The sequence below is a fragment of the Bombina bombina genome, chromosome 4 (assembly GCF_027579735.1).
Source record: "Bombina bombina isolate aBomBom1 chromosome 4, aBomBom1.pri, whole genome shotgun sequence".
NCBI classification, from domain to species: Eukaryota; Metazoa; Chordata; class Amphibia; order Anura; family Bombinatoridae; genus Bombina; species Bombina bombina.
The window spans coordinates 870,607,213-870,634,028 of NC_069502.1; the positions used below are offsets into that span (position 1 = coordinate 870,607,213).

Sequence of the window (26,816 nt, forward strand, 5' to 3'; positions counted from 1 at the left end):
AACTTGCTCCATGTTTAGTATCTCCCATTTTCAACGCACAACGACTCCCGTGGCACAAACTGGGGATTAAGTTAGCAGATATCTGCACCATATATAGCCCCCTCCCATAAGCACAACCTCAGGACGCAAGAAGGAGAAGTGTGAGAAGGATGAGCTCTATGAAACAGACAATATAACTGTGGAGCATGGACAAGAGATACAGGTTACCATGAACATTATTCAGGACTATAACCCTTGCAGATAAATCCAAATTTTGCCTGGGGAGCCTGTAAGATATCCACAGTGGGAGAAGGTTCTCAGTGTTCATCATAACTCCTTTTGAACCCTCGATCTATAAGACACTATTGAGGGGGAAAATGGGTCTCCTATCAATTAGAGAACCCTTATCAGTCTACTTTCTTTAACCCCCTTAATGACCACAGCACTTTTCCATTTTCTGTCCGTTAGGGACCAAGGCTATTTGTTTGTGTTTAGCTGTAATTTTCCTCTTACTCATTTACTGTACCCACACATATTATATACCGTTTTTCTCGCCATTAAATGGACTTTCTAAAGATACCATTATTTTCATATCTTATAATTTACTATAAAAAAAATTATAAAATATGAGTAAAAATTGGAAAAAACACACACTTTTTCTAACTTTGACCCCCAAAATCTGTTACACATCTACAACCACCAAAAAACACCCATGCTAAATAGTTTCTAAATTTTGTCCTGAGTTTAGAAATACCCAATGTTTACATGTTCTTTGCTTTTTTTGTAAGTTATAGGGCCATAAATACAAGTAGCACTTTGCTATTTCCAAACCACTTTTTTTCAAAATTAGTGCTAGTTACATTGGAACGCTAATATCTTTCAGGAATCCCTGAATATCCATTGACATGTATATATTTTTTTTTAGAAGACATCCCAAAGTATTGATCTAGGCCCATTTCGGTATATTTCATGCCACCATTTCACCGCCAAATGCGAACAAATAAAAAAAAATTGTTCACTTTTTCACAAACTTTAGGTTTCTCACTGAAATTATTTACAAAAAAACTTATGCAATTATAGCATAAATGGTTGTAAATGCTTCTCTGGGATCCCCTCTGTTCATAAATAGCAGACATATATGGCTTTGGCTTTGCTTTTTGGTAATTAGAAGGCTGCTAAATGCCACTGCGCACCACACGTGTATTATGCCCAGCAGTGAAGGGGTTAATTAGGGAGCATGTAGGGAACTTCTAGGGTTAATTTTAGATTTAGTTTAGTGTAGTAGACAACCCCAAGTATTGATCTAGGCCCATTTTGGTATATTTCATGCCACCATTACACCGCCAAATGCGATCAAATTAAAAAAAAACGCTAAATTTTTCACAATTTTAGGTTTCTCACTGAAATTATTTACAAACAGCTTGTGCAATTATGGCACACATGGTTGTAAATGCTTCTCTGGGATCCCCTTTGTTCAGAAATAGCAGACATATATGACTTTGGCATTGCTTTTTGGTAATTAGAAGGCCGCTAAATGCTGCTGCTCATCACACGTGTATTATGGCTAGCAGTGAAGGGGTTAATTAGGTAGTTTGTAGGGAGCTTGCAGGGTTAATTGTAGCTTTAGTGTAGAGATCAGCCTCCCACTTGACACATCCCACCCCCTGATCCCTCCCAAACAGCTCCCTTCCCTCCCCCACAATTGTCCCCGCCATCTTAAGTACTGGCAGAAAGTCTGCCAGTACTAAAATAAACGTTTTTGTTTTTTTAAAAAAATAAAAAAATATTTTATTAGCATATTTACATATGCTACTGTGTTGGATCCCCCCTTAGCCCCCAACCTCCCTGATCCCCCCCAAAACAGCTCTCTAACCCTCCCCCTCTGCCTTATTGGGGGCCATCTTGGGTACTGGCAGCTGTCTGCCAGTACCCAGTTTGCAAAAAAAATGTTTTTTTTTATTTTTTATTGCGTTTTTTCTGTAGTGTAGCTTCCCCCCCCACACAGACCAACCCCCACCCCCTGTCTGATGTATATTTTTATACATATATCCCCCACTATTTCAACCTTTGACAAAAATATTTTCTGTAGTGTAGCGGTTCCCACCCGCTCCCTCCCCGTGCACGCGCCCGCCCCCCCTCCCGTGCACGCTCCCGGCCATCCACGCCCATGATCCCGCCCCCCTCCAGATCACCAGGGCCATTGATGGCCGCCACCCGCCTCCCACCCACCAACGAATATAGCCACTGATCTCCGGTGCAGAGAGGGCCACAGAGTGGCTCTCTCTGCACCGGATGGCTAAAAAAGGTTATTGCAGGATGCCTCGATATCGAGGCATCACTGCAATAACCGGAAAGCAGCTGGAAGCGAGCAGGATCGCTTCCAGCTGCTTTCCAGACCGAGGACGTGCAGGGTACGTCCTTGGTCGTTAACTGACTTTTTTTGGAGGACGTAACCTGCACGTCCTCGGTCGTTAAGGGGTTAAACATTACTAAGCACTTCAGAGTTCTACATTCTCTTTGCAAAGGCAAAACTATGGGGGGTAGTTATCAACGTGTCAACTTTCCTGCCTTCGCCGGCCCAATACGCCCGCCTAAGTTCGCCTACCATCGCCGCCGCGGACCTGAAAAAATTTGCCTAAGTTATCAATCAATCTGTCAAAAAGCCGCGCACCAAGTACGGGGCGATGAGCAGCGGACTGTGAGAGTTATCACTCATCCGATCTCGCTGCTCTTCGGCTTTTTTACAGCTTTATTGCTAGCCTGTCACTAAGCACCCACACTAAACTGCACTGTTCTACCCCCTATACCGACGCCCCCGGAGCCCCCCGCAACTCAATAAAGTTAGTAACCCCTAAACCGCCGCTCCTAGACCCCGCCACAACTCTTATAAATGTATTAACCCCTAAACCGCCGCTCCCGGACACCGCCGCAACCTACATTATACCTAGTAACCCCTATCCTGCCCCCCCTATACCGCCGCCCTCTATAATAAAGTTATTAACCCCTATCCTGCTGATCCCTAAACTAAATAAATAGTTTAACCCCTAAACCGCCGCTCCCGGACCCCGCCGCAACCTATATTAAACTTATTAACCCCTAATCTGCCCCCCCTAGACCGTCGCCACCTATAATACATTTATTAACCCCTATCCTGCCCCCCCTACACCGCCGCCACTGTAATAAATTTATTAACCCCTAAACCTAAGTCTAACACTAACCCTAAACCCCCGTAACTTAAATATTAATTAAATATATCTAAATAATATTTCTATTATTAACTAAATTAATCCTATTTAAAACTAAATACTTACCTGTAAAATAAACCCTAATATAGCTACAATATAAATAATAATTATATTGTAGCTATCTTAGGATTTATTTTTATTTTACAGGTAACTTTCAATTTATTTTAACTAGGTACAATTGCTATTAAATAGTTATTAACTATTTAATAGCTACCTAGCTAAAATAAAGAGAAATTTACCTGTAAAATAAAAACTAACCTAAGTTACAATTACACCTAACACTACACTATACTTTAATAAATTATTCCTATTTAAAACTAAATACTTACCTGTAAAATAAACCCTAAGATAGCTACAATGTAATTAATAATTACATTGTAGCTATTTTAGGATTTTAATATAGGTTGCGGCGGGGTCCGGGAGCGGCGGTTTAGGGGTTAAACTATTTATTTAGTTGCGGCAAGGTCCGGGATCGGCAAGATAGGGGTTACTAGGTATAATGTAGGTTGCGGCGGTGTCCGGGAGCGGCGGTTTAGGGGTTAATACATTTATTATAGTTGCGGCGGGGACCGGGAGCGGCGGTTTAGGGGTTAACATATTTATTATAGCTTGCGGTGGGCTCCGGGAGTGGCGGTTTAGGGGGTAATAACTTTATTTAGTTGCGGCGGTGTAGGGGGGGGGACAGATTAGGGGTGTTTAGACTCGGAGTACATGTTAGGTGCAGACATCTCCCATAGGAATCAATGGGATATCGGGCAGCAGCGAACATGAACTTTCGCTATGGTCAGACTCCCATTGATTCCTATGGGATCCGCCGCCTCCAGGGCGGCGGATTGAAAACCAGGTACGCTGGGCCGGAAAAGTGCTGAGCGTACCTGCTAGTTTTTTGATAACTAGCAAAAGTAGTCAGATTGTGCCGCACTTGTGTGCGGAACATCTGGAGTGACGTAAGAATCGATCTGTGTCAGACTGAGTCCGGCGGATCGAAGCTTACGTCACAAAATTCTACTTTTGCCGGTATCTAGGGCTTGATAACTAAGGTGAATCAGCCTCGCCACAAATACGCTGCGGAATTCCAGCGTATTTGAGGTTGACGGCTTGATAACTACCCCCCTATAACTGAGGCTGCGTAGGAGGGTATACTGGGTGAGGTGGAGCAATTCTGGATTTTTGAAGTGTATTTTGCCTGCTGCTGCTGGACAATAACTTATATCCCTCAAGTGATGGATAGTGGACTCTCACCATCTTAACCCCTTAATGACCGGAACATTTTTCAATTTTCTTACCCTTAATGACAATGGCTATTTTTACATTTCTGTGGTGTTTGTGTTCAGCTGTAATTTTCCTCTTACTCTTTTACTGTACCCACACATATTATATACCGTTTTTCTCGCCATTAAATGGACTTTCTAAATATACCATTATTTTCATTATATCTTATAATTTACTATAAAAAATTTTTATAAAATATGAGGAAAAAATGGAAAAAAAACACACTTTTTCTAACTTTGACCCCCAAAATCTGTTACACATCTACAACCACCAAAAAACACCCATGCTAAATAGTTTCTAAATTTTGTCCTGAGTTTAGAAATACCCAATGTTTACATGTTCTTTTGCTTTTTTGCAAGTTATAGGGCCATAAATACAAGTAGCACTTTGCTATTTCCAAACCACTTTTTTTTCAAAATTAGCGCTAGTTACATTGGAACACTGATATCTGTCAGGAATACCTGAATATCCATTGACATGTATATATTTTTTTTTAGAAGACATGCCAAAGTATTGATCTAGGCCCATTTCGGTATATTTCATGCCACCGTTTCACCGCCAAATGCGATCAAATTAAAAAAAATGTTCACTTTTTCACACATTTTGTCACAAACTTTAGGTTTCCCACTGAAATTATTTACAAACAGCTTCTGCAATTATGGCACAAATGGTTGTAAATGCTTCTCTGGGATCGCCTTTGTTCAGAAATAGCAGACTTATATGGCTTTGGGGTTGCTTTTTGGTAATTAGAAGGCCGCTAAATGCCGCTGCGCACCACACGTGTTTTATGCCCAGTAGTGAAGGGGTTAATTAGGGAGCATGTAGGGAGCTTGTAGGGTTAATTTTAGCTTTAGTTTAGTGTAGTAGACAACCCCAAGTATTGATCTAGGCCAATTTTGGTATATTTCATGCCACCATTTCACCGCCAAATGCGAGCAAATAAAAAAAAAAACTTTAAATTTTTCACAATTTTAGGTTTCTCACTGAAATTTTTTACAAACAGTTTGTGCAATTATGGCACAAATGGTTGTAAAAGCTTCTCTGGGATCCCCTTTGTTCAGAAATAGCAGACATATATGGCTTTGGCATTGCTTTTTGTTAATTAGAAGGCCGCTAAATGCTGCTGCGCACAACACGTGAATTATGCCCAGCAGTGAAGGAGTTAATTAGGTAGCTTGTAGGGCGCTGGCAGGATTAATTTTAGCTTTAGTGTAGAGATCAGCCTCCCACCTGACACATCCCACCCCCTGATCCCTCCCAAACAGCTCTCTTCCCTCCCCCACAATTGTCCCCGCCATCTTAAGTACTGGCAGAAAGTCTGCCAGTACTAAATAAAAGGATTTTTTTTTATTTTTTTTTAAAAAATGTATTCAGCTGTAATGGAGCCCTGCCTTAGCCCCCAACCTCCCTGATCCCCCACCAAACAGCTCTATATATAGCTCTTTTATTTTGAACTTTTTTCCATTGGTGTCAGTGGCTAATGTACGCGCGCGCCCCCGTGCACGCTGCCGCCTCCTTTCTACACTCCCCCCGGAAAACAGCACTATTGTTACCGGTGCAGAGAGGGCCACAGAGTGGCTCTCTCTGCATCGGAGGCTTGTTAAAAGGTATTGCATCGAGGCATCACTGCAATACCCTGAGAGCTGCTGGAAGCGATTGCTTCCAGCACTCTGTAAGACAACTGACGTACCAGGTACGTTTATTGTCATTAACAGTTAGTTTTTGCTTGACGTACCTGGTACGTCAGTTGTCATTAAGGGGTTAAGAAAAATAATGAATTTAAAAACAATCCATTACAATTATATAATTGGAAGCAAAAATTTGCTGTTAACAAATTGCAAATTAAGTAATAATAATTATGTGCACCTAAATAAATAAACAACAAGGGAAACATTCTACAAAATCAAAGAAAAGGGAGAGAAATTTAGAAATATGAAATACATTAATAAATGGATTTACAATAAATTGCTGAGAAGACACAGGAATGTTAGCAGTTGAGTTGCGAGAGGGGGACGTCTCCCATCCACAAAACACTCTGGGAACAGTGCACCCCCCCCCCCTTTATGTGGGGGGGGGGTGAGAGGTGGAATGTGTATTATGACTTTTTTTTAAAGGGACAGTAAACACTTTGAGATTTTTATCTAAAATGTTTACTGATGCACAATGTAACTAGCTTGTAATACATTTTCATTACTTTGTCCCCTTTTCATGTAATTCAGCTCTGAAAATAAAGCAATTTCTACTTCTCAAAACTTGAAATGCACCCTGCTGACTTGTTGTCTACAGCCTAAAGCCCAGTTTGGCTCCTCCAAATAAGACAAACAGTGGGTGTAGTTCGGCTATTGAGAAATAATTGCAGGGAACAAAGGAAGTTAATTTGTTTTAAAAAGAATTACGACTGGGCTGATATGTTATTCTATAGCAACACAACAGAAAAATATCTGTATACTGCCCCTTTAAAACTGAGCTACACACTAATACAGACATCCTCAAACTTGGCCCTCCAGAGGTTTTGGAACTACATTTCCCATGATGCTCAGCCAGCTGATATGCTGGCTCAGCATCATGGGAAATGTAGTTCCAAAACCTCTGGAGGGCCAAATTTGAGGATGTCTGCACTAATATCTGTCTGCTGTGTAACCATCGGAGCGAATATAACGTATGTAAAAGAGACAAAATGTCACCATCACAGAATCTTCCCTTAATAAGCGCTAATCACCTGTAGCCGTATTAATAGGAACTTCATTCTCCTCAATCTTCACCTGATCACTCACAGATGGTTCTCCTCCGTGCTTTACCGCTGAGCTCTCTGTAGGCGTCACATCAGTACGGCCTGTACAGAGAAAGTTGCTTGTAAGATTTTGGGATGAATCAATATCCGTCTCATTCCTTATAAATAAATAACATTATACAGACACCAAGAAGTGACAATAAGCACATGAGATAATTGTCACGGATGCCCAATGTCAAAATAATAAATGTGGACATAACATGGACATTTTAACTGACTGGCCTGATGGAAATAGGGGATTGTTAGTTCTGTATTGTATAAAGATAGCAGGGAAGGTAGTAGCTGTAGCACTAACAATATGCCCAGAAAGCTGCATCCTACCTTCCCTGGATGTTTTTTGTGCTTTGAGAACAGATGGGATTAACAAGAATCTACAGCCAGGCAAACTATGTCAAAACTCATTGAATTAAGGCTTTCCCCAGAGGGGCGGGAACATATTAATTTGATTGGCTATTATTACTCCTGAAAGGCTAAAATAGAACCAATCAGGAATTGTTTTAGTGGGCTTTCTGCTATTGGCTGGCTCACCATTCCTCAATAGGAACTGACTGTTAACTAATCAACGAAGGAGAGTTTTATGGCACCTAGTTGTGCTATTTATACCACTGCATTTCCTTCAATAAAACAGACCTCCCAAGATACAAGTTTCGGCTGTGTCACTGCGATGAATAAGCTACTATCACTTTGTCTGTCTGAGCTAATATCACTAAGAAGGACAGTGTACTGTATTTTTTCCTCCCCATTTAGGGTTAGATTACAAGCAGAGTGATAATTATCATGCGCCCGCAAAGGGGCAAATTTGCCAGTTTGCGGGAGCTTGATAAATAACCAGCCATTACAAGTGCAATCTCACCTGTAACCCGTGTACCTCAGACACAATAGAAGTGCACACCCTACTGTAACCTGCAACCTTCCGACACAACATACATACACACTCACTTGTAACCTGTGTACCTCAGATACAACATACATGCACACTCACCTGTATCCTGTGTACCTCAAACACACTATAAGTGCACACCCTACTGTAACCTGCAACCTTCTGACACAACATACGTGCACACTCACCTGTAACCTGTGTACCTCAGACACAATATTCGTGCACACCCTACTGTAACCTGCAACCTTCTGACACAACATACGTGCACACTCACTTGTAACCTGTGTACCTCAGATACAACATACATGCACACTCACCTGTATCCTGTGTACCTCAAACACACTATAAGTGCACACCCTACTGTAACCTGCAACCTTCTGACACAACATACGTGCACACTCACCTGTAACCTGTGTACCTCAGACACAATATTCGTGCACACCCTACTGTAACCTGCAACCTTCTGACACAACATACGTGCACACTCACCTGTAACCTGTGTACCTCAGACACAATATTCGTGCACACCCTACTGTAACCTGCAACCTTCCGACACAACATACATACACACTCACTTGTAACCTGTGTACCTCAGATACAACATACATGCACACTCACCTGTATCCTGTGTACCTCAAACACACTATAAGTGCACACCCTACTGTAACCTGCAACCTTCTGACACAACATACGTGCACACTCACCTGTAACCTGTGTACCTCAGACACAATATTCGTGCACACCCTACTGTAACCTGCAACCTTCTGACACAACATACGTGCACACTCACTTGTAACCTGTGTACCTCAGATACAACATGCATGCACACTCACCTGTATCCTGTGTACCTCAAACACAATATGCATGCACACTCACCTGTAACCTGTGTACCTCAGATACAACATACATGCACACTCACCTGTAACCTGTGTACCTCAGATACAACATACATGCACACTCACCTGTATCCTGTGTACCTCAAACACAACATGCATGCACACTCACCTGTAACCTGTGTACCTCAGAAACAATATAAGTGCACACTCACCTGTAACATGTGTACCTCAGACACAATATACATGCACACCCAATTGCATCCTTCAAACACAACATAAATGCACACTCATATGTAACCTGTGTTTCTCAGACTCAACATACATGCACACTCACCTGTGTATCTCAGATGCAACATACATACACACTCCCTTGTAACCCTCTTTCCTCAGACATAACATATGTGCACACTCAGTTGTAACCCACATCCCTCACACAATATACATGCACACTCAGTTGTAATCCACATCTCTCAGATAGATACAACATACATAAACATTCAGCTTGTAACCAACATCCCTCAGACACAACATAAGTACACACTTGCCTGTATCCCATGTGCACACTCACCTGGGCTGATATTGTCACTGGTTTCCTCATCTGGAGTTTCCAGCTGATGTCTTGCACACAGATCTTCTGTTACCTCCACTTTCACTATTTCAGTATTATCTTCAGCTGTACAAATAAAGCAGATTCAGTAAGTAACTGTGTGCACTTCCCCGGCAGACTCTCACGTATTACTACTTACCGGCAGGGAGAGACCAATGTATTTCAGTCTGATGACTATTCCTGTCATCTGTCTCATCCTCTTCCTTCACATTTAATAGCCCTGTGTCCGTGTTTTCCTCTAGATGCCCTGTAATTAAATAAAAGTTTTAAGATAACACACTTTTCTCCTCTTCCCTTTTTTTGTTGTTTTGTTTGGAATGATCCAAATAATAGTATCATATTTTTTATATTAATTGCACATTTTGTATTAAAATTACAATTATAGTAAAAAGTTATATTAATTTCCTTTTATATGTGAGAAGAAAAACAATACAAAGAATTTAGCATAAAATAAATAAATTTTAAAAAAAACGACCTTAAAAGAACATTATGGGGGGGGCGTGTCCAGCCGCGGCCATGATAAGCAGCAAAATATGGGACTCCACATGTTATTCTGATACTCTACCGAATAACTTTTTTCACACTTGCCATCTAAAAGGACAGATTTCAGACTCTACAAGGGGAGACCCTACTGCAGCTAATGATACCAATATTGAGTATTTTATTTAGCTAGACAAGCTTGACTTTAGATTGTCGTAGATTTCTGGGCCTATCAAGAAATGGCGTAGCGTTTCCACACTCTCTCTGGAGATATGGGGCCAGCATGACCACCTAGCTCTAAGTCTATGCCTTCCTAGAGATCCTGGTGGCATTTAGAGTAAATTAGAGTATTAGAGTAATAGCCTACTGATTGAGTTATTATCTGAGGTGTGGAGGTCTGAGGTGGAGAGGCATGGAGGCCGTAGAAAAATGGGAACCCACAATGCTGACAGCAATCTCACAGCACTATCAACAGCTCGAAAAAGATATCAGAGCTTTGTTTCTCAAGAGTATGGCACACCTTTCTGCTCCCACTGCAGGAGATGTGGAACAGTATATGCCTTTGAATGCCAAGCAACATACTTTAGAACCACTGACAGGATCAAAGCATGGCAGCGCTCCCTCTTATTCAAGTCTACCTACATCGCAGGCTCCAGCTTCTGGTGGCAATGATCTTGTGGTCTCGACGTCTGAACCGGTGGCCATTCGTATGGAACAAATTGCAGGCATACAGAAAACAAGTAAAGCCCTACCTACCTGGTCTTTAACTCTGGAGGCTTGCTCTGTGGATCCGCAATCTAGGAGCTCAGATCTAATGCCACCGCTGCAGATCAGAAGATCCCTTAATCTCTCTGAAAACCCGGACAGTGTCATCTTGAGGGCCTGTTGCGTTGCTAGAGACCCTGCATAGGGAAATGATGTCGGACGAACAGTCCTTTTAATGCGGCGGAAGGCTGATGTGACAGCGGACAATAGATTGGGGATTGGATAAGCCCTGGCCTGGGGCATGCTTCTTCTCTTCCCCGGTTTGATGCAGGATAACATGAGGGATACTCACCAGAAGCTTCATATAACACAGGACTTTTACCTGTATGTTAAAGTGTTTGACTAACATAACTCAATAGCATATTAACTGTTTATGTAATGTTCCACTATTCTGTTAAATTTATAATTGCTTGTGTTTAATGTTTGCAAATAGTTTCAGATTCCCTTCTCTGGTGGAGAAGAGAGATTCACCATACTAGTTCAAAATCAGGGACAATCTTATACTAGGGCACTATGCTATTGAGATGTTTATTTATGGGGGTTTGATGTATTTACACCTATAATGTCACATAATTATTAACATCTAAAACCTGCTACCGTTAGATTTAAAAAAAAAAAAAAAAAAAAGCAGGACTTTTTTTCTCTGGCTAAAGTTGCATAGATAAGTACATTGCGTTTGTTCCTAGGTTCCAATTGTTTTTAACTAAATATGCCAGGACTGACTTAGAATATGGTAAAAGTGCATTCAATGTGGGGCATTTGACAATTTTTTCTTTTGTTCCCCCTCCCTATAACAAGTTGTGATATTTATCTCTATAACCTTTATAAACGGTGATCTATCTAGATATGCCTATACTAATGTATACTTTGCTGCTGTGCTTACATGAGAATGAAGACACTTCAGGGTAGATAAAGAAAGAATGCTATAACAATTTGCAAAGGGTATATTTGTTGAAACCTATATAGTTATTGAGTCTGTTTGACATGAAATCTTGGTTCATGTGTGTATATGTGCATATATATACCTGTGTATGTATGTGTGTAGCTGTATATACATTTATACATCTATAACTCCAGCAATATTAGACCTCACTGAGTTGAAGGTGAGAACTTTGTCACCTGTCGCGGGGTATAGGGCCCATACCCTTGCGACAATACCATAATACACTGGACAGCCTTACCTATATATTATTTTTTATAAAATTCGCTGTGAATTTTTTCATGTCTTGAAGATACTATATTTGTTGTTTAGCACAGCCTTATCATTATCCGGATACAATCTGTTCATACCTTTTATAGCTAAGGATCTACTTAATTCTGCTATGTATCTATTGCAGCAGCCCCACATTACAGATATACTTCAGGATATTTTGCTTTGATTTTAAATGCCATTTATCCTCATAATCCCTACCAGTACTAACAATACGTGTGTTATCTCCTACTGAGCAAACAACCCTCGACTATAGATAATTGCCTGATAGTCAATGTTCCAATATTAGTCCCTACCCATATCCGCATAAGAGTTCTAACTTCTAAATATTAGCCCCACTCTCCCTCCCATAAAGGGTTTACTCTGTAGACATGAGAGGGTACACTCCTCTACCTATTTCCCTCAACAACCCAATCCTGTAAACTTCTGCTGGCTCTGCCCCCCCCATTCCCTCCCTTGCTCTACCCTTTTCCATCTCTCTTCTCCTCCCCCAAATCCGAGGGATCATTTAGAGATTATCTGTAAGATCACATGTCGCCAGATTCTACCCTCATCCCCCCCTCCCTCCCCCTCTGTCCTTTTCTCTACACCAATGAGCTTACCATGTAAGCAACAGAAACCCTTACTTTTGTTTCCATGTATGTCTAAACTTCCCAATGCCCATTATTAGGCTATATTACTATAGCCTATAGTAATGGTGATGTGGTAGATTTCCATGTACAAAAAAGCAGTGGAGACACTCTTAACGACTAAATTATTTTACATAATAATACACCTTAGTGTTCAACAAGTCTCGATTGGTTAGACCATGACTATCCACACCATTATGCATGATACAAATAGTTACTCATGATCTGTCTTGAGAGTATGATGGTAATGTGACATACTATATATTTATTTCAAAACTTGCTTATTATCTCATTTGGATACTACTATCCCCAACTACTTGTACTGTTGATATGTATGGATCAAGAGTGGCCGTTGATTAAAAACGGGGCATAGCCAAATATATAAAAATAAAATGAAAGTGGTTACAAACTAAATATATAGGTTAATACTTAACATATAGTTGTACTTATATATCAGAATCATATTTTATTTCTATGCTATAAAGTACAAGATGTATATTGTAGATATGTTTTCACTGTTGTATTGTCTAAGCTCAAAACACTGTGATATGACTATATGGTAACATTGTTTGTGCTGATATTCTATATAACCTCAATAAAAATATATATAAAAAAAAAAAAAGGGAACATGAAACCCACATTTTTTCTTTCATGATTTGGACTGGGCATACAATTCTAAACAACAGTACAATTTATTAATATTATCAAATTTGCTTCATTCTCTTGGAAGTTACAAGTCCGAGTTTGTTGAAGGAGCAGCCACGCATTACTGGAAGTTAGCTGAACGTATTAAGTGAGCCAATGAGAAGATGCAAATATGTGCAGCTACCAATCATCAGCTAGCTCCAAGCAGCCCATTGCTACTCCTGAGCCTACCTAGCTATGCTTTTGAACAAAGGCTATCAAGAGAACAAAGCAAATTAGATAACAGAAGTAAATTGGAAAGTTGTTTAAAATGGTATGCTCTTTTTGAATCATTAAAGAAAGTTGTTGGGTTTGATGTCCCTTTAAGGGTTAATAGGTCTATATAAACCATCAGCTTGGAATATTGTAGTTATTTTGTATGTATCTATCGCCTTGATCCATCAACTAAGAAGAGTGAGTCAGGTGATCCTAAGAGAGGTGTCAATGTGCAGTAATGTGCAGTAAACCTGGGAAGCTGAATAGCTAATAACACTGCATAAAAAAAAATGGTGGCATTCAATAAGGCAAAAGGCCAGTCCAGACCTACACATAACTGGCCAAATAGGTAGCAGTGTGCAATAGGAAGGTCGGACAGACAAGCAAGATACTAGTGAGAGGAAGTACCTGCTAGACTCCATCACAATACAAACGTCACTGAAATGGAAGAACACTGGGAAATAATGCTGCACAAACCTCTGCCCCCAGCTACGCACTGAAGAGCTGCACTATAAGTTATATAATACATTTATGTAACCAACGGCAACAGAATATTAGATGTCTCAGTGCTGCACATAGTGACGTTGTTTGTACACGCACATAGCCAGGGTAAAAAACAAGCAGTGCTTCTTATGTTATTACATTTACCTATTTCTCTTGTTATCCTTTGTTAAATGTACCTCCTTAATACAGAATACAAAATCTCAGTATGCTCAGGAGTGTGCACATGTCTGAAGCACTGTATGTATAATGTTGTTGCCATATATAGAGCACACTCCTGTGCCTACTTCAGCATGCTCTTATGACAAAAATTGGTGCCATATAAAAGCGCCCTTCTGAGCCTACCTCAGTATGCTCTTGTGACAAACACTGCTGCCATATTTACAGCATGCTTCTGAGCCTACCTCAGTAGGCTCTCATGAGAAGCACTGTTAATATATATATATATATATAGCGCCCTTCTGAGCCTTCCTTAGTATGCTCTCATGACAAGACAAGCACTGCTGCCATATTTAGAGCATGCTTCTGAGCCTACCTCAGTATGCTCTCATGAGAAGCACTGTTAATATATATATATATATATATATATATATATATATATATATAGCGCCCTTCTGAGCCTACCTTAGTATGCTCTCATGACAAGACAAGCACTGCTGCCATATTTAGAGCATGCTTCTGAGCCTACCTCAGTATGCTCTCATGAGAAGCACTGTTTATATATATATATATATATATAGCGCCCTTCTGAGCCTACCTTAGTATGCTCTCATGACAAGACAAGCACTGCTGCCATATTTAGAGCATGCTTCTGAGCCTACCTCAGTATGCTCTCGTGACAAACACTGCTGCTATATAGAGTGTGCTCTTCAGTCTACCTCAGTATGCTATCATGAAAAGCACTGGGTGCCGCCATCTTGTAGTGTAGGTATTCTTGTATTTTGTGACAGAAGCGCTGAGCACGCACAGACTAGTGATGTCGGCTGTTTGACAGCTGTATTGTGCACTTGTGTTTAATGTACAGGATAGAGAGAGCAAGAGATTCATTATCTCCCGTGGCTGCATTGCTCTATATTAGTCATGTGACCTTTTCATACGTTATATATTTCATAAACTGTGTATGAAAAAAGCAAAAATGTAAACCTCACACTCCGTATTGTGTCTAAGCGCATGATACAGCTGTGAAAAGGCCACAACAACACTGATCTTTGACTGCTCAGCACAGGGTGTGAGAATAAGTAAGCTCTAAGATGGCTGTGCCCAGAATAAAGATGTGGTTCTTTATCAACCAGCACATGTAACGGGTTAAAATAAAAAGACAGCTCTGATGAGAGCTGCAGACACAGGAGGAAAAACATTAACATGGTGAGTAGTGACCCTGATACCGTAGTTGCACACAGCAGTTTATGTCCCTTTAATGCTAAATAATGACAGTCATTTATTGGCTCAAATGAGATTAATCGGTAATGAGATACATCTATGACAGTATAAAACTGCAGGGGGGCCATAACAGTAATGTAGGAAACTTCAGTAGAGCACAAGATGTAAATGTGCTACCCCTGATTTAGTGCTTTCTGTATGTGACAAACAGCACCACATACACATTATAGTAACTACACAGCTCTGTGCCTATAAACCTTATTAACCCCCAGATTTAGTGCTCCCTGTATGTGACCAACAACACCACAACATACACATTATAGTAACTACACAGCTTTGTGTCTATAAACCTTATTAACCCCTGATTTAGTGCTCCTGTATGTGACCAACAACACCACAAACACATTATAGTAACTACACAGCTCTGTGCCTATAAACCTTATTAAACTACTGATTTAGTGCTCCCTGTATGTGACCAACAACACCACATACACATTATAGTAACTACACAGCTCTGTGCCTATAAACCTTATTAAACCCCTGATTTAGTGCTCCCTGTATGTGACCAACAACACCACATACACATTATAGTCCAGCTCTGTGCCTATAAACCTTATTAAACTCCTGATTTAGTGCTCCCTGTATGTGACCAACAACACCACAAACACATTATAGTAACTACACAGCTCTGTGCCTATAAACCTTATTAAACTCCTGATTTAGTGCTCCCTGTATGTGACCAACAACACCACATACACATTATAGTAACTACACAACTCTGCACCTATAAACGCTATTAAACCAGCAAATATACAATTAAAGGGATGCAGAAAACAGTAAAATGCTAGTGCTGTGCAGTTAAATGACATTAGTGTGAAACACTGTGAAATGCAAAGTGCCTTTAAATAAAAAAAAAAATAGTTTATTCATTTTTTTAAAGATGAGATCACACTATGGCAAGCACCTGGTGCTGATCTCTGTGCTAACAGAAGCAATTGGCAGGTGCACTATAAGCACTGCACATGGAGCTTACCTACCAATCAGTGATCATACCGGAGATTTTAACACTAGACAGGAGCACACAGTGCTAAATTTGCTGTAAATAACACGACTAAAGCAGGAGTGCCACTTTATGGCACTCAGCTTACTGAGGTTTCTTGTTACTCTAAATATTATCCTACTAGTCCTAAAGCCCGGTCACACGGGCCATTTTTTGCAGTACTTTTGCTATCTCTCCCCCCCCCCCTCTTTTGAGCTCTCTCCCCCTCTCTTTTGCGTTCTCTCTCCCCCATCTCTTTTGCTCTCTCTCTCTTCCCCCTCTCTTTTGAGCTCTCTCTCCCCCCCTCTCTTTTGCGCTCTCTCCCCCTCTTTTGTGCTCTCTCTCCCCCTCTCTTTTACGCTCTCTCTCTCCCCCTCTTTTGCGCTCTCTCTCTCTCCCCCTCTCTTTTGCGCTCTCCCCCATCTCTTTTGCGCTCTCCCTCATCTCTTTTGCGCTCTCTCCCCCCTCTCTTTTGCGCTCTCTCCCCCCCCTTTTGCGCTCTCTCTCTCCCCCCCTTTCTTTTGCGCGCTCTCTCCCCCCCTCTTTTGCGCTCTCTCTCCCCCCCTCTCTTTTGCGCTCTTCCCCCTCTCTTTTGCGCTCTCTCTCTCCCCCCTCATTTGCGCTCTCTCTTCCCCCCTCTCTTTTGTGCTCTCTCCCCCTCTCTTTTGCTGTCTCTCTCCCCCTCTCTCTTTTGCTGTCTCTCTCCCCCCTCTCTCTTTTTCTGTCTCTCTCCCCCCTCTCTCTTTTGCTGTCTCTCTCCCCCCCTCTCTCTTTTGCTGTCTCTCTCCCCCCTCTCTCTTTTGCTGTCTCTCTCCCCCCTCTCTCTTTTGCTGTCTCTCTCCCCCCTCTCTCTTTTGCTGTCTCTCTCCCCCTCTCTCTTTTGCTGTCTCTCTCCCCCTCTCTCTTTTGCTGTCTCTCTCCCCCCTCTCTCTTTTGCTGTCTCTCTCCCCCCTCTCTCTTTTGCCGTCTCTCTCCCCCTCTCTCTTTTGCCGTCTCTCTCCCCCTCTCTCTTTTGCCGTCTCTCTCCCCCTCTCTCTTTTGCCGTCTCTCTCCCCCTCTCTCTTTTGCGGTCTCTCTCCCCCTCTCTCTTTTGCTGTCTCTCTCTCCCCCTCTCTCTTTTGCTGTCTCTCTCCCCCCTCTCTTTTGCTGTCTCTCTCCCCCCTCTCTTTTGCTGTCTCTCTCCCCCCCTCTCTTGCTGTCTCTCTCCCCCCCTGTTAGGAATTATTGTTAGCATGACTAGCGCCATCTTGTTCTTCGCCGCCATTTTGTCTTAGGCATCCATCTTGGGTAATGAATCTTTTATTATAGTGGTTTATTATGTTAGGCTGATGTTAGGGAGACTTGCATAGATATAATAGCCCTGAGAATGACCCTGACGATGTGCTTGGATGCATTGTTATCTCTACAAGATGTCAAACGGCTGTGATTTGTGCTGGGCTAGGAGGCCCAGTTACTGTTTATCTGTAGTTAGGTATTTCTGTAGAAATGACTCCCTAACACTCCTTTTCTTCCAATTATATTTTAAATGACTTTCTTTGTTCTTATAGAAATACTATGTGAAATGATGTAATTATGAATATGTCACTTGTTAAACCTATATGCTGTAATTCTTGGCTATAAAAGTGCCTAACAACTGGTAATATACAGAATAGCTTTTGGAATCATAGCTGCGTGGTCTGAAATCTATTCTCCTGGACGTCCTGAACAGATAAGTACTGATTTCCAGCTGGTATGGTGTGCCCGATGCCCAGTCCTGAACTGACACCCTCCTCCTGAAACCAATATGCAACAGTTTCTGGTGTCAGAATTGGGATTTACACTGGGGAGTGGATCAGTGTTTATTTACTCTGCTTTCCCTCTGTGAATCTGAACCTAAATTTAGTTGGTTTTGAATATATGATAAAGGGTTAAAAAAGGGATTCCTGCATTAAAGAAAGAAGCAGGGTTTGTGCGAAGGTTTGAGTCCTGTCTCGGCACTTGTGATAAATCCCTCTAGGCAGGTTAATAGTCCTGTGCTAGTTCTAGACAGGTATTGTAGTCCTGTGCTAGTTTATGACATGTATTGTAGTCCTGTCTGGTAAGCGCGCAAGTTAAGTTAGCATGCAATTTGACGGTAGATTTTAAGTTAAGTTCCCCGGGCAAATTGGCATTGCTGTGTTGAAGTTGTCCCTATACATTCCTATAGTAGATTTTTGTTACCTATCACTGGAAATTGGATACTTAGGTGTTTGTATGTTCTTTTGTAAATTTATGGTTAGGGATTTTATTTGTAAATATGCAACTGGAGTTTATTGATCTTCTGAAGTGATTGCATTATTAGTATGATATCATAGTATTGTGCATGGTAGAATTTGCAAATCTAGGGCATAGAAAGTGGTTATAGGATTTTAATTATTTGTAGAGTTTTGCTAGAATGTAGGATTTTTCAGTGCTGTGTTTCAGTGAATGTAAATATATGTGTTGAATTTCAGGTAAATTCTGGTTGTTAAAAGTTTGTGTCGGCTGTTCATGTTTTGTTTTGTAAACTGGACAATTGGTTTAAGTGTTTTCTAAGAGAATGTTGAGTTTTTATTTTTCGTGAATGCGTGTGGTAAGGTGCTGTATGAATGGAATATTGCATGTGGAGGTGTATTTGATTTTGCTTGCTATTTGAGAATTGTATTCTGCATGCATGAGTGGAGTGCATAATTTGTCTTTTAGTTTCTTGTTATGTTGTGTTTGCGTGCCACATGGGATGTTTCACGCAAACAAGGGGGAAGTATTGATGAGTATTGATGAGTATCTTTATGTGATAGGGGTGATTGTTTTTAGGTAAGAAGGTGAACCTAAAACGTTTTGAATCTCCTCTTACAATGTTATTGCCTAACAACCACCAGCTGTGCCCTAAATTTGTCTTTCTGTGTTTTGTTTTGCTCTCATATTTCAGATGCCTAAAATGTTTTATTTTTCTATTTGGTTCTTAACACTATATTTGTATTTGCAGGATGAGATCATGCAGCTGTATCCAGAAATTAAAGACACTAACGGAATTATTTTTGAGTTTTTTCCATATTTAGGTAAAATCTGTACAGATAAAATTCCATAAGTGCACTCTTCAAAAGATTAAAGATTGAATGCAAGTAAACCTTTAAAGAAAGAAAAGATGAAGATAAAAGACCTTTTGTCAAGCTTGTTTTAACCACCATACTGCAGTAAAAGTTGCTGAACTATCTTTGGATCCATTCTTTGCTTTGCATGCTGGTACCAGCCCCAGAACTGGACTCTGGGTAATCCATGACTGTCTCCTCTAATGTGTGTCGTCAGAACATAAAGACTATCCTTCTCTGGACTGTGCCTTTCCGCTCGATATGGAGGACCTGTTATGCTGTTACAGGGTCAACCAATTAAATTAGGGGAGTATTGTTTTAACTTGATTACTTATATTGCTTGTTTTGTATTCTCTTGTATTTGTTTTATTTTTATTGAACATATTAGGTATAAGAGGTCATACGCTTTATTGGTATTAGTGCACATTGTAGTTTATGTGCTTAACAAAGTAACCCTTTAGATAAGTGTAAGTCTAAACTTTGCAGTATTGTAACCTATTGAATGGCCAATCAGAATATTTTAGACCCTCCACCCTGTGGAACATAATGAGGACATGTCTCAGCTAGAAGTTTATATTAATTAGACAGAGAAATATTTGTTTAGGGAGTAGCATAATTATAGTCATATTGATAGTATATTTTCTACATGCCATGGCTCTTATTGGAGCTATGTTATGAAAGGAAATGTATTTTGTTTCCCTTTTATTAATTGGTATGGTACTTGCAATTTGAATTTGGTAATTCCAGATGTTTGTCAAAGAAAGGATTTATCTTACCATACAGAAGTGTTTACCTTTAAGAGATTTTGTAGTTTTAAATGATGTTTTGATTGTATTCTTTCCTCATACAGGAGTGTGAGAGAATTTAGGTTGCATAAAATAATTAGTAAACTATTAAATGTTTATATCAGGTGAGATTGTTGACTATTAAGATCATAGTTGGAGAATTATAAACATAGATAGTAGCTGTGCAGAATAAATCAACACTAGGTTCTTTTACTTTTAGTAGTTCAAAGTAACCGTGTAAAGAAATTCATTTGAGAGAAAATGTTTTTATTGACTGTTTTATTTTTCATTTTTGCTACAGGGCAGGCCTTAGCATAAGTTTTAGTATAGCCATGCAGCCTCTTGATGAAGTTTAGTAGTTTTCACTTGCTTAATATTCATGAAGTATCATTTAAATTGTATAGAGAAGCTGTGAATTATTCTCTGTAAAGTATCAATGTATTTAGTTTGTATTATATATCCACAATGTTTACAAAGGATGAGTTAAGCTAAAGGAATTGTGATGCTTACAAAAAAAGATGAAAGAAGTTTTATTTGGACATAATTGTGATTGTATTGGGGTGTGTACTCATCTTGTGCTGTTTCTGTTTCCTTCATAGACTCCCTGTGACTTGAGTGTCTGCTTGCCATGGGGATCCACTGGCTGCCTTGTCTACCCCATGAACAAACCATCAGATTTCCAGCATCTCCCTGCGGAAGAACACTGGATAAGCACCCCTACTGCAAATGAACTGTTGGAGAACTGTATTATAGCAAAGTGTCTGAGGAAGGTGAAGAGGACAAAGGCTGTTCTTAAAATGATCAGAGGCCACCTAGAGACAGTTGTGCTGTTACCATGTCATGCTTTACTGTGGAGAAAGGAACTGTTGGAAATATTGGGGGTTGCTAGCAATGCAGGTGGAGAAATAAGAGATGCAGCGTTGTTTGGGGGTAGATGGGGGGCTGGTTGGGTCTTTGTGCAGATAGACCAGTAGTTTGGGGATGCTGGGAGGTGAACAGAGAGTATTGGAGGGACCGCACCTATGTGCAGTGACAAATTGTGCCCTATTAGCCTATAAAATTATATCACTTCATATGAGTATTTTGCTGTATATTATTCTCACATAGAGTCCTGTTACCATAGTATTAAGCTTATACTGTTGTTAAAGGCTTTACTAATTTTCTGCGCCTGTCTATTTTTGTGTTATTCTGTTAGAATAAAAGAGTGGTATGTTAGGGGGGAGACTTCCGGTGGGCGGCTCTACAAGATGGCTGCAAGCTTCAACAGCTCTGAGGACAACTACATCAAACTCTAATTTTGCTGCCACTTGCCCACGCCATCTGCACCTCCCTTGACAGGCAAGCTGTCCGGGAATATTTGGCAGACAGAAGGAATAACAGCTCTTCTACCCCGGAACGTCATTTTAAAGAATAAAGTCGTTGGACACCGTGGCGGGAATATCACCGCCACATTGTATATACATATAACCGAGTTTCTAACCACTAACAAGGCTCCTGTTTATTAAAGATGGTTATCTTTACCGCCAAAGTAGACTCTGCTGACTCCCTCATTCTAGCGGGACTGCAAACTGTATTCTTGCCCAAGCTAGAAAGGCTCCTGCACTCATGCGCTGATTTGTGCGCAATGTTGTCAAACGAGACACAGCCTGGACCCCGGGTGAGACCAGCCGTCGAACCTACCACAAGTTCTGTCACATCTTTGCTTCTTTCTGACACCCACAGGGCTCCACCAGTGTTGGCAAATGGCACGACCTCTCCTGCTATGCACCTGGTGGGATCCATTAAAGACTCAAGAACCGGACCGGAGGAGAGCATGCCGGCACCTCTATTAACCCACCAGCTGTTGATCTCTGCTCCCGAGCCCGGAGTCCGGGCGTCCTGGCCGGACTGTGTCATGGAATCAGCTGTTTGTCTGAAGCGCGGCTTGCCGCCCTCCTATGTGGCTCATCCGACTGCTGTTTCGGCTGCAGATCTAGGTGGATTACCTCTTCTATGCTGTTCTACCTATCGAGCGAACTGGCTGCCTAACTGCTGCTCCTCGGGAATACCCGGACTTACACGCCAAGCAAGAGGCATCGGCTGATGCCTCTCTACTGGAGTACCTCATACATCGCCGGGCCTGATCCCCTTCCAAAACTGACTACAGTGGAAGGAAAAATGTGTATTACAATCTAGGACTGATGATGTGCGCTGATCTGGTTAGTTGGTTACTTTACTTTATTTCATCAAATTATTTGGACTTATCTAAACCGGACCATTTTATTTCAATTCCCCCGCTACAGGTATCTCCCACATTTTTACTAGCCTAAGAGTGTTTTATCTGCTCAACCGGGGTACAAATTTCTGACTTTATTATATTCTGTCAGCCTTGATGGCTCTCCGCTTCTGAGCTCACTATGTAATTTACACTGTTTGTTATTGACGCTGTTAATATTCCTGAGCACCTCTCACAGGCAGCAACTAGAAGAATCACGCCTTGAATTATTTTAGGCAATAAGAGATGTCTGCTTCTATGTTCAATCACTGATACTTTCAGAGGAGGTCTTGATACTTATGTCCAGCTTATTTCTCAGTTTGTTGGTATAATGGGTACCCCTGATTAGTATTTTCTATAATGCTGAATATGCCTAGTCTTTATTGTTATGCGTTAAATGGTGGCTATTTCAATTTTTGCCTTTCTGTTCTAATGTAAACTCATATGTTCTACTTTGTGATATGTATTGGTATGTTCCTCTTATAGTGTAGCCTACAGGCTGGATATTCCCAGTAATAAACTCATTTGGAATCCTTGCACTCTGTTAAAAGTTTGAACACAGGATGTTGGCAGGGTCAATGTGTCTACAATTATATTTTGTGCATGATGGAACTAGTATACTTATTTCAAACTGTTTATCTATACCATAGTCTATATCTCTGATCAGTAAAAATTCATACATTTTTAGTCTTATAGTAGTATAAACATGTATTTGAACTGCTGCAACTTAACGTTGAAGATTATATACTGCACAGTTAGCAGGATCAGGTTTATTAATACAAAATGTAATCATACAATTATATATTTAAATTGTTCACTGGTGTGAGTGTCAGGAATACAGGCATTTTTAAAACTGCTAATATTACATGGCTTATTTTCCTTCTGTCACATTTATTCTCCGTTATATGATAGCAATGTGTCTCAGTATTCTTTTAAACAGAGGAATCTTCTTGGTCAGTGTAACTTAAAATATTATCACTGACAGCATTGAAGGGTCTCATCTCTGCTAAACGTTGAAACTGCCTCCTACTATGGTTGAACAAGCCCACAACTCCACATAATCCAATGTCAGATATCACAGTTAAGCAAAATATGCTGTCTCATACTGGTAGCTGTTACTCCCCACTATTATAGTATACTCTGCTTGGAGGCCCTACCAGGCTCCTAAGCTTATCTCTGTAGTTAGTCTTAATTATTGACCTAGCAATGAACGTGGGAAAGGCGGGCAAAGGCTCTCACTTTGATGATTTTTATATGTTAGATAAGCAATAACAAATATCGCCAAGAACACTGAGGTCCATTAGTAGCTTTTTGCTTACGAGTAAAACCCCTAATTTGCTTTGAGCCACCATATTGTTATAAGGCTCCCCTAAAGTTAATTTAATGTTTGGGTTTTTGTTTTTTGCTTTTGTGTTTTGGTTTTTTTTTTTTTTTTTTTTTTGTTCCCTTAGTCTAGTTTAAAAACATAAAACCCCAACCTTGTGGTACAAGGGCATATAATGCTGGAATGCTCACCAGCCTATTGAAGATCTTTAAAGTTGTCTACTTCACTGCGATTTTTGAATTTTCACATACTTGAAACTGTGTATTGCTATATTTCAATGTCTTCTTACATATACCTTTTGTAAACTCACCCTGCGCGGTGTTTTGATGATGCATTGTCTATTATTGTACCCTTGTGTTGGTTATAAATAAAAATATAAAAAAAAAAAAAAAAAAAAAAAGAGTGGTATGTTAGGAATTATTGTTAGCATGACTAGCGCCATCTTGTTCTTCGCCGCCATTTTGTCTTAGGCATCCATCTTGGGTAATGAATCTTTTATTATAGTGGTTTATTATGTAGTAAGAAATATGCTGATGTTAGGGAGACTTGCATAGATATAATAGCCCTGAGAATGACCCTGACGATGTGCTTGGATGCATTGTTATCTCTACAAGATATCAAACGGCTGTGATTTGTGCTGGGCTAGGAGGCCCAGTTACTGTTTATCTGTAGTTAGGTATTTCTGTAGAAATGACTCCCTAACACTCCTTTTCTTCCAATTATATTTTAAATAACTTTCTTTGTTCTTATAGAAATACTTTGTGAAATTATGTAATTATGAATACGTCACTTGTTAAACCTATATGCTGTAATTCTTGGCTATAAAAGTGCCTAACAACTGGTAATAAACAGAATAGCTTTTGGAATCATAGCTGCGTGGTCTGAAATCTATTCTCCTGGACGTCCTGAACAGATAAGTACTGATTTCCAGCTGGTATGGTGTGCCCGATGCCCAGTCCTGAACTGACACCCCCCCTCCTGGAACCAATATGCAACCCCCCCCCTCTCTTGCTGTCTCTCTCCCCACCCTCTCTTGCTGTCTCTCTCCCCCTCTATCTTTTGCTGTCTCTCTCCCCCCTCTCTTTTGCTGTCTCTCTCCCCCCTCTCTTTTGCTGTCTCTCTCCCCCCTCTCTTTTGATGTCTCTCTCCCCCTCTCTCTTTTGCCATCTCTCTCTCCCTCTCTCTATCCCCCCTCTTCTGCTCTCTCTATTCACCCTCTTCTGTTCTCTCTCCCCCCTCTCTATCTCTCTCCCTTCTATCGCGTGACCGGCCATGCCCCCTTCATGTCAGGCCACGCCCTTCATGTCAGGCCACGCCCACTTCTCACCTACTTCTGCCGCAGATCAGCTAGGGACTCAAAGGCCAGGTGTGTTTGTCCTTGTGCTGTCTCTACTGCGCATGACAGCTTGGGACAAACACAATTGGCCTTTTATTATATAGGATTCTGATGACAAAAACCGGTGACATGCATGTGACGTCCTGCTTACCTCTGTGTGCATCAGGAAGGTCTGAGGTTTGGTTCTCGGTCTTGTCAGACATTGTCTTGTTCAGCGCAACTGAATTTGTCAGATATTTTTATAATGTTTCTCCTTTACTAGCAAACACAGTATTGTACGTGATCTTCACAGTAACCGGATCCTAAACACAGAGAGAGGGTCTTATGTAAAGCTCATTGTCATGGGGGGGGGGTTGCTGTGAATTATGTGACCAACACCCGTATCTGAGCTTCATAAAGAGACTAAGATTGAAGTGTCACTTGGCTTGGTCACAAAGTAAATAAAACTGATTAAAGCAACAGGGGACAGACTGACACATACCCAGTCCCAGTATCTTATATACATACAGATATATAATATTACAAAATAGTTCTCTCTGCCTCATACACAAACACCCTCCCCAGTACCTTATATACAGATATATAATATTATGCAGAGATCCCCTCTGATTCACACACACAATGCCCCATGCCAAGTTCCTTAAACAGATAGATATATATATATATATATTATTCAGAGATTCCCTCTGCCTCATAAACATGCAGCCCCCTTTCTAGTACCTTATATACAGATATACACCCCCTCCCAGTACTTTATATACAGACATATAATATTATAGAGAGGTTCCCGCTGTCTCACATACACTGTCCTATCCACAGTACCTTAAATACAGATAGATACAATTATAGCAAGTTCCCTCTGCTCACACATACATCCCCCTCCCCAGCACCTTATATAAAGATATATACTGTTATAGAAAGGTTCATCTGATTCACGTTTTCCCCCCTTACCATGGTGTAATATACCGAACAAAAAAAACTTTATAGTCCAATAAATACATCTTCATAACACATAAGACAATATGAGGGAAACTGCAGCTGCCTCCACAGACTGTAAGTTATCACACAGTTACAGGCAGACACAGTACACAAATACATACAGTTACTCGCCCGGTTATGGTTCAGGAGTCAGAAATGATCACGCTCTAACCAAGAACAGGAAGAAGACACAAAGAACTACGATTCCCAGGATACATTGCAGTTATGTCATAACTAACAATGCGAAGACCCAGTAAACCGTTTAGGCTCCCAGATTAAGTTGCGCATGAAAACAGTAAAACAAACCAAATTTTTAATTTACACCCATCATACACTGCAGCGAATCAGCAGCAGCAATAATTCGGAAGCAGGAATAATCCAGCGTGCATTGCAGTTTATGTCCTCAGTAGCAGCTCATGTACTAGAAAGGGCGGGGTCATAAATTTGATTGACGTTTAGTGCAGTGAGGTTATGTTTGGCCACCTACTCCCTCTAGTGGATGTTTAGTGAGTGACAAAGCTAAATAAAATATGATGTTT

General features: G+C 40.7%; 1 protein-coding gene across 1 annotated transcript in view; it reads right to left on the bottom strand.

The window, feature by feature from the left end:
• LOC128657366 (zinc finger protein OZF-like) overlaps positions 1-26,449 on the bottom strand; it is a 72,045-nt gene extending 45,596 nt beyond the window's left edge. Inside the window, exons 1-5 of the mRNA XM_053711689.1 lie at positions 26,400-26,449; positions 25,451-25,601; positions 9,750-9,857; positions 9,572-9,676; positions 7,216-7,329 (exon numbers count right to left, since the gene is read on the bottom strand). Coding sequence (XP_053567664.1) covers positions 7,216-7,329; positions 9,572-9,676; positions 9,750-9,857; positions 25,451-25,502 — 379 coding nt within the window. The 5' untranslated portion in view covers positions 25,503-25,601; positions 26,400-26,449. The remainder of the gene's footprint in view (positions 1-7,215; positions 7,330-9,571; positions 9,677-9,749; positions 9,858-25,450; positions 25,602-26,399) is intronic.
• Positions 26,450-26,816: the final 367 nt, after the last annotated feature.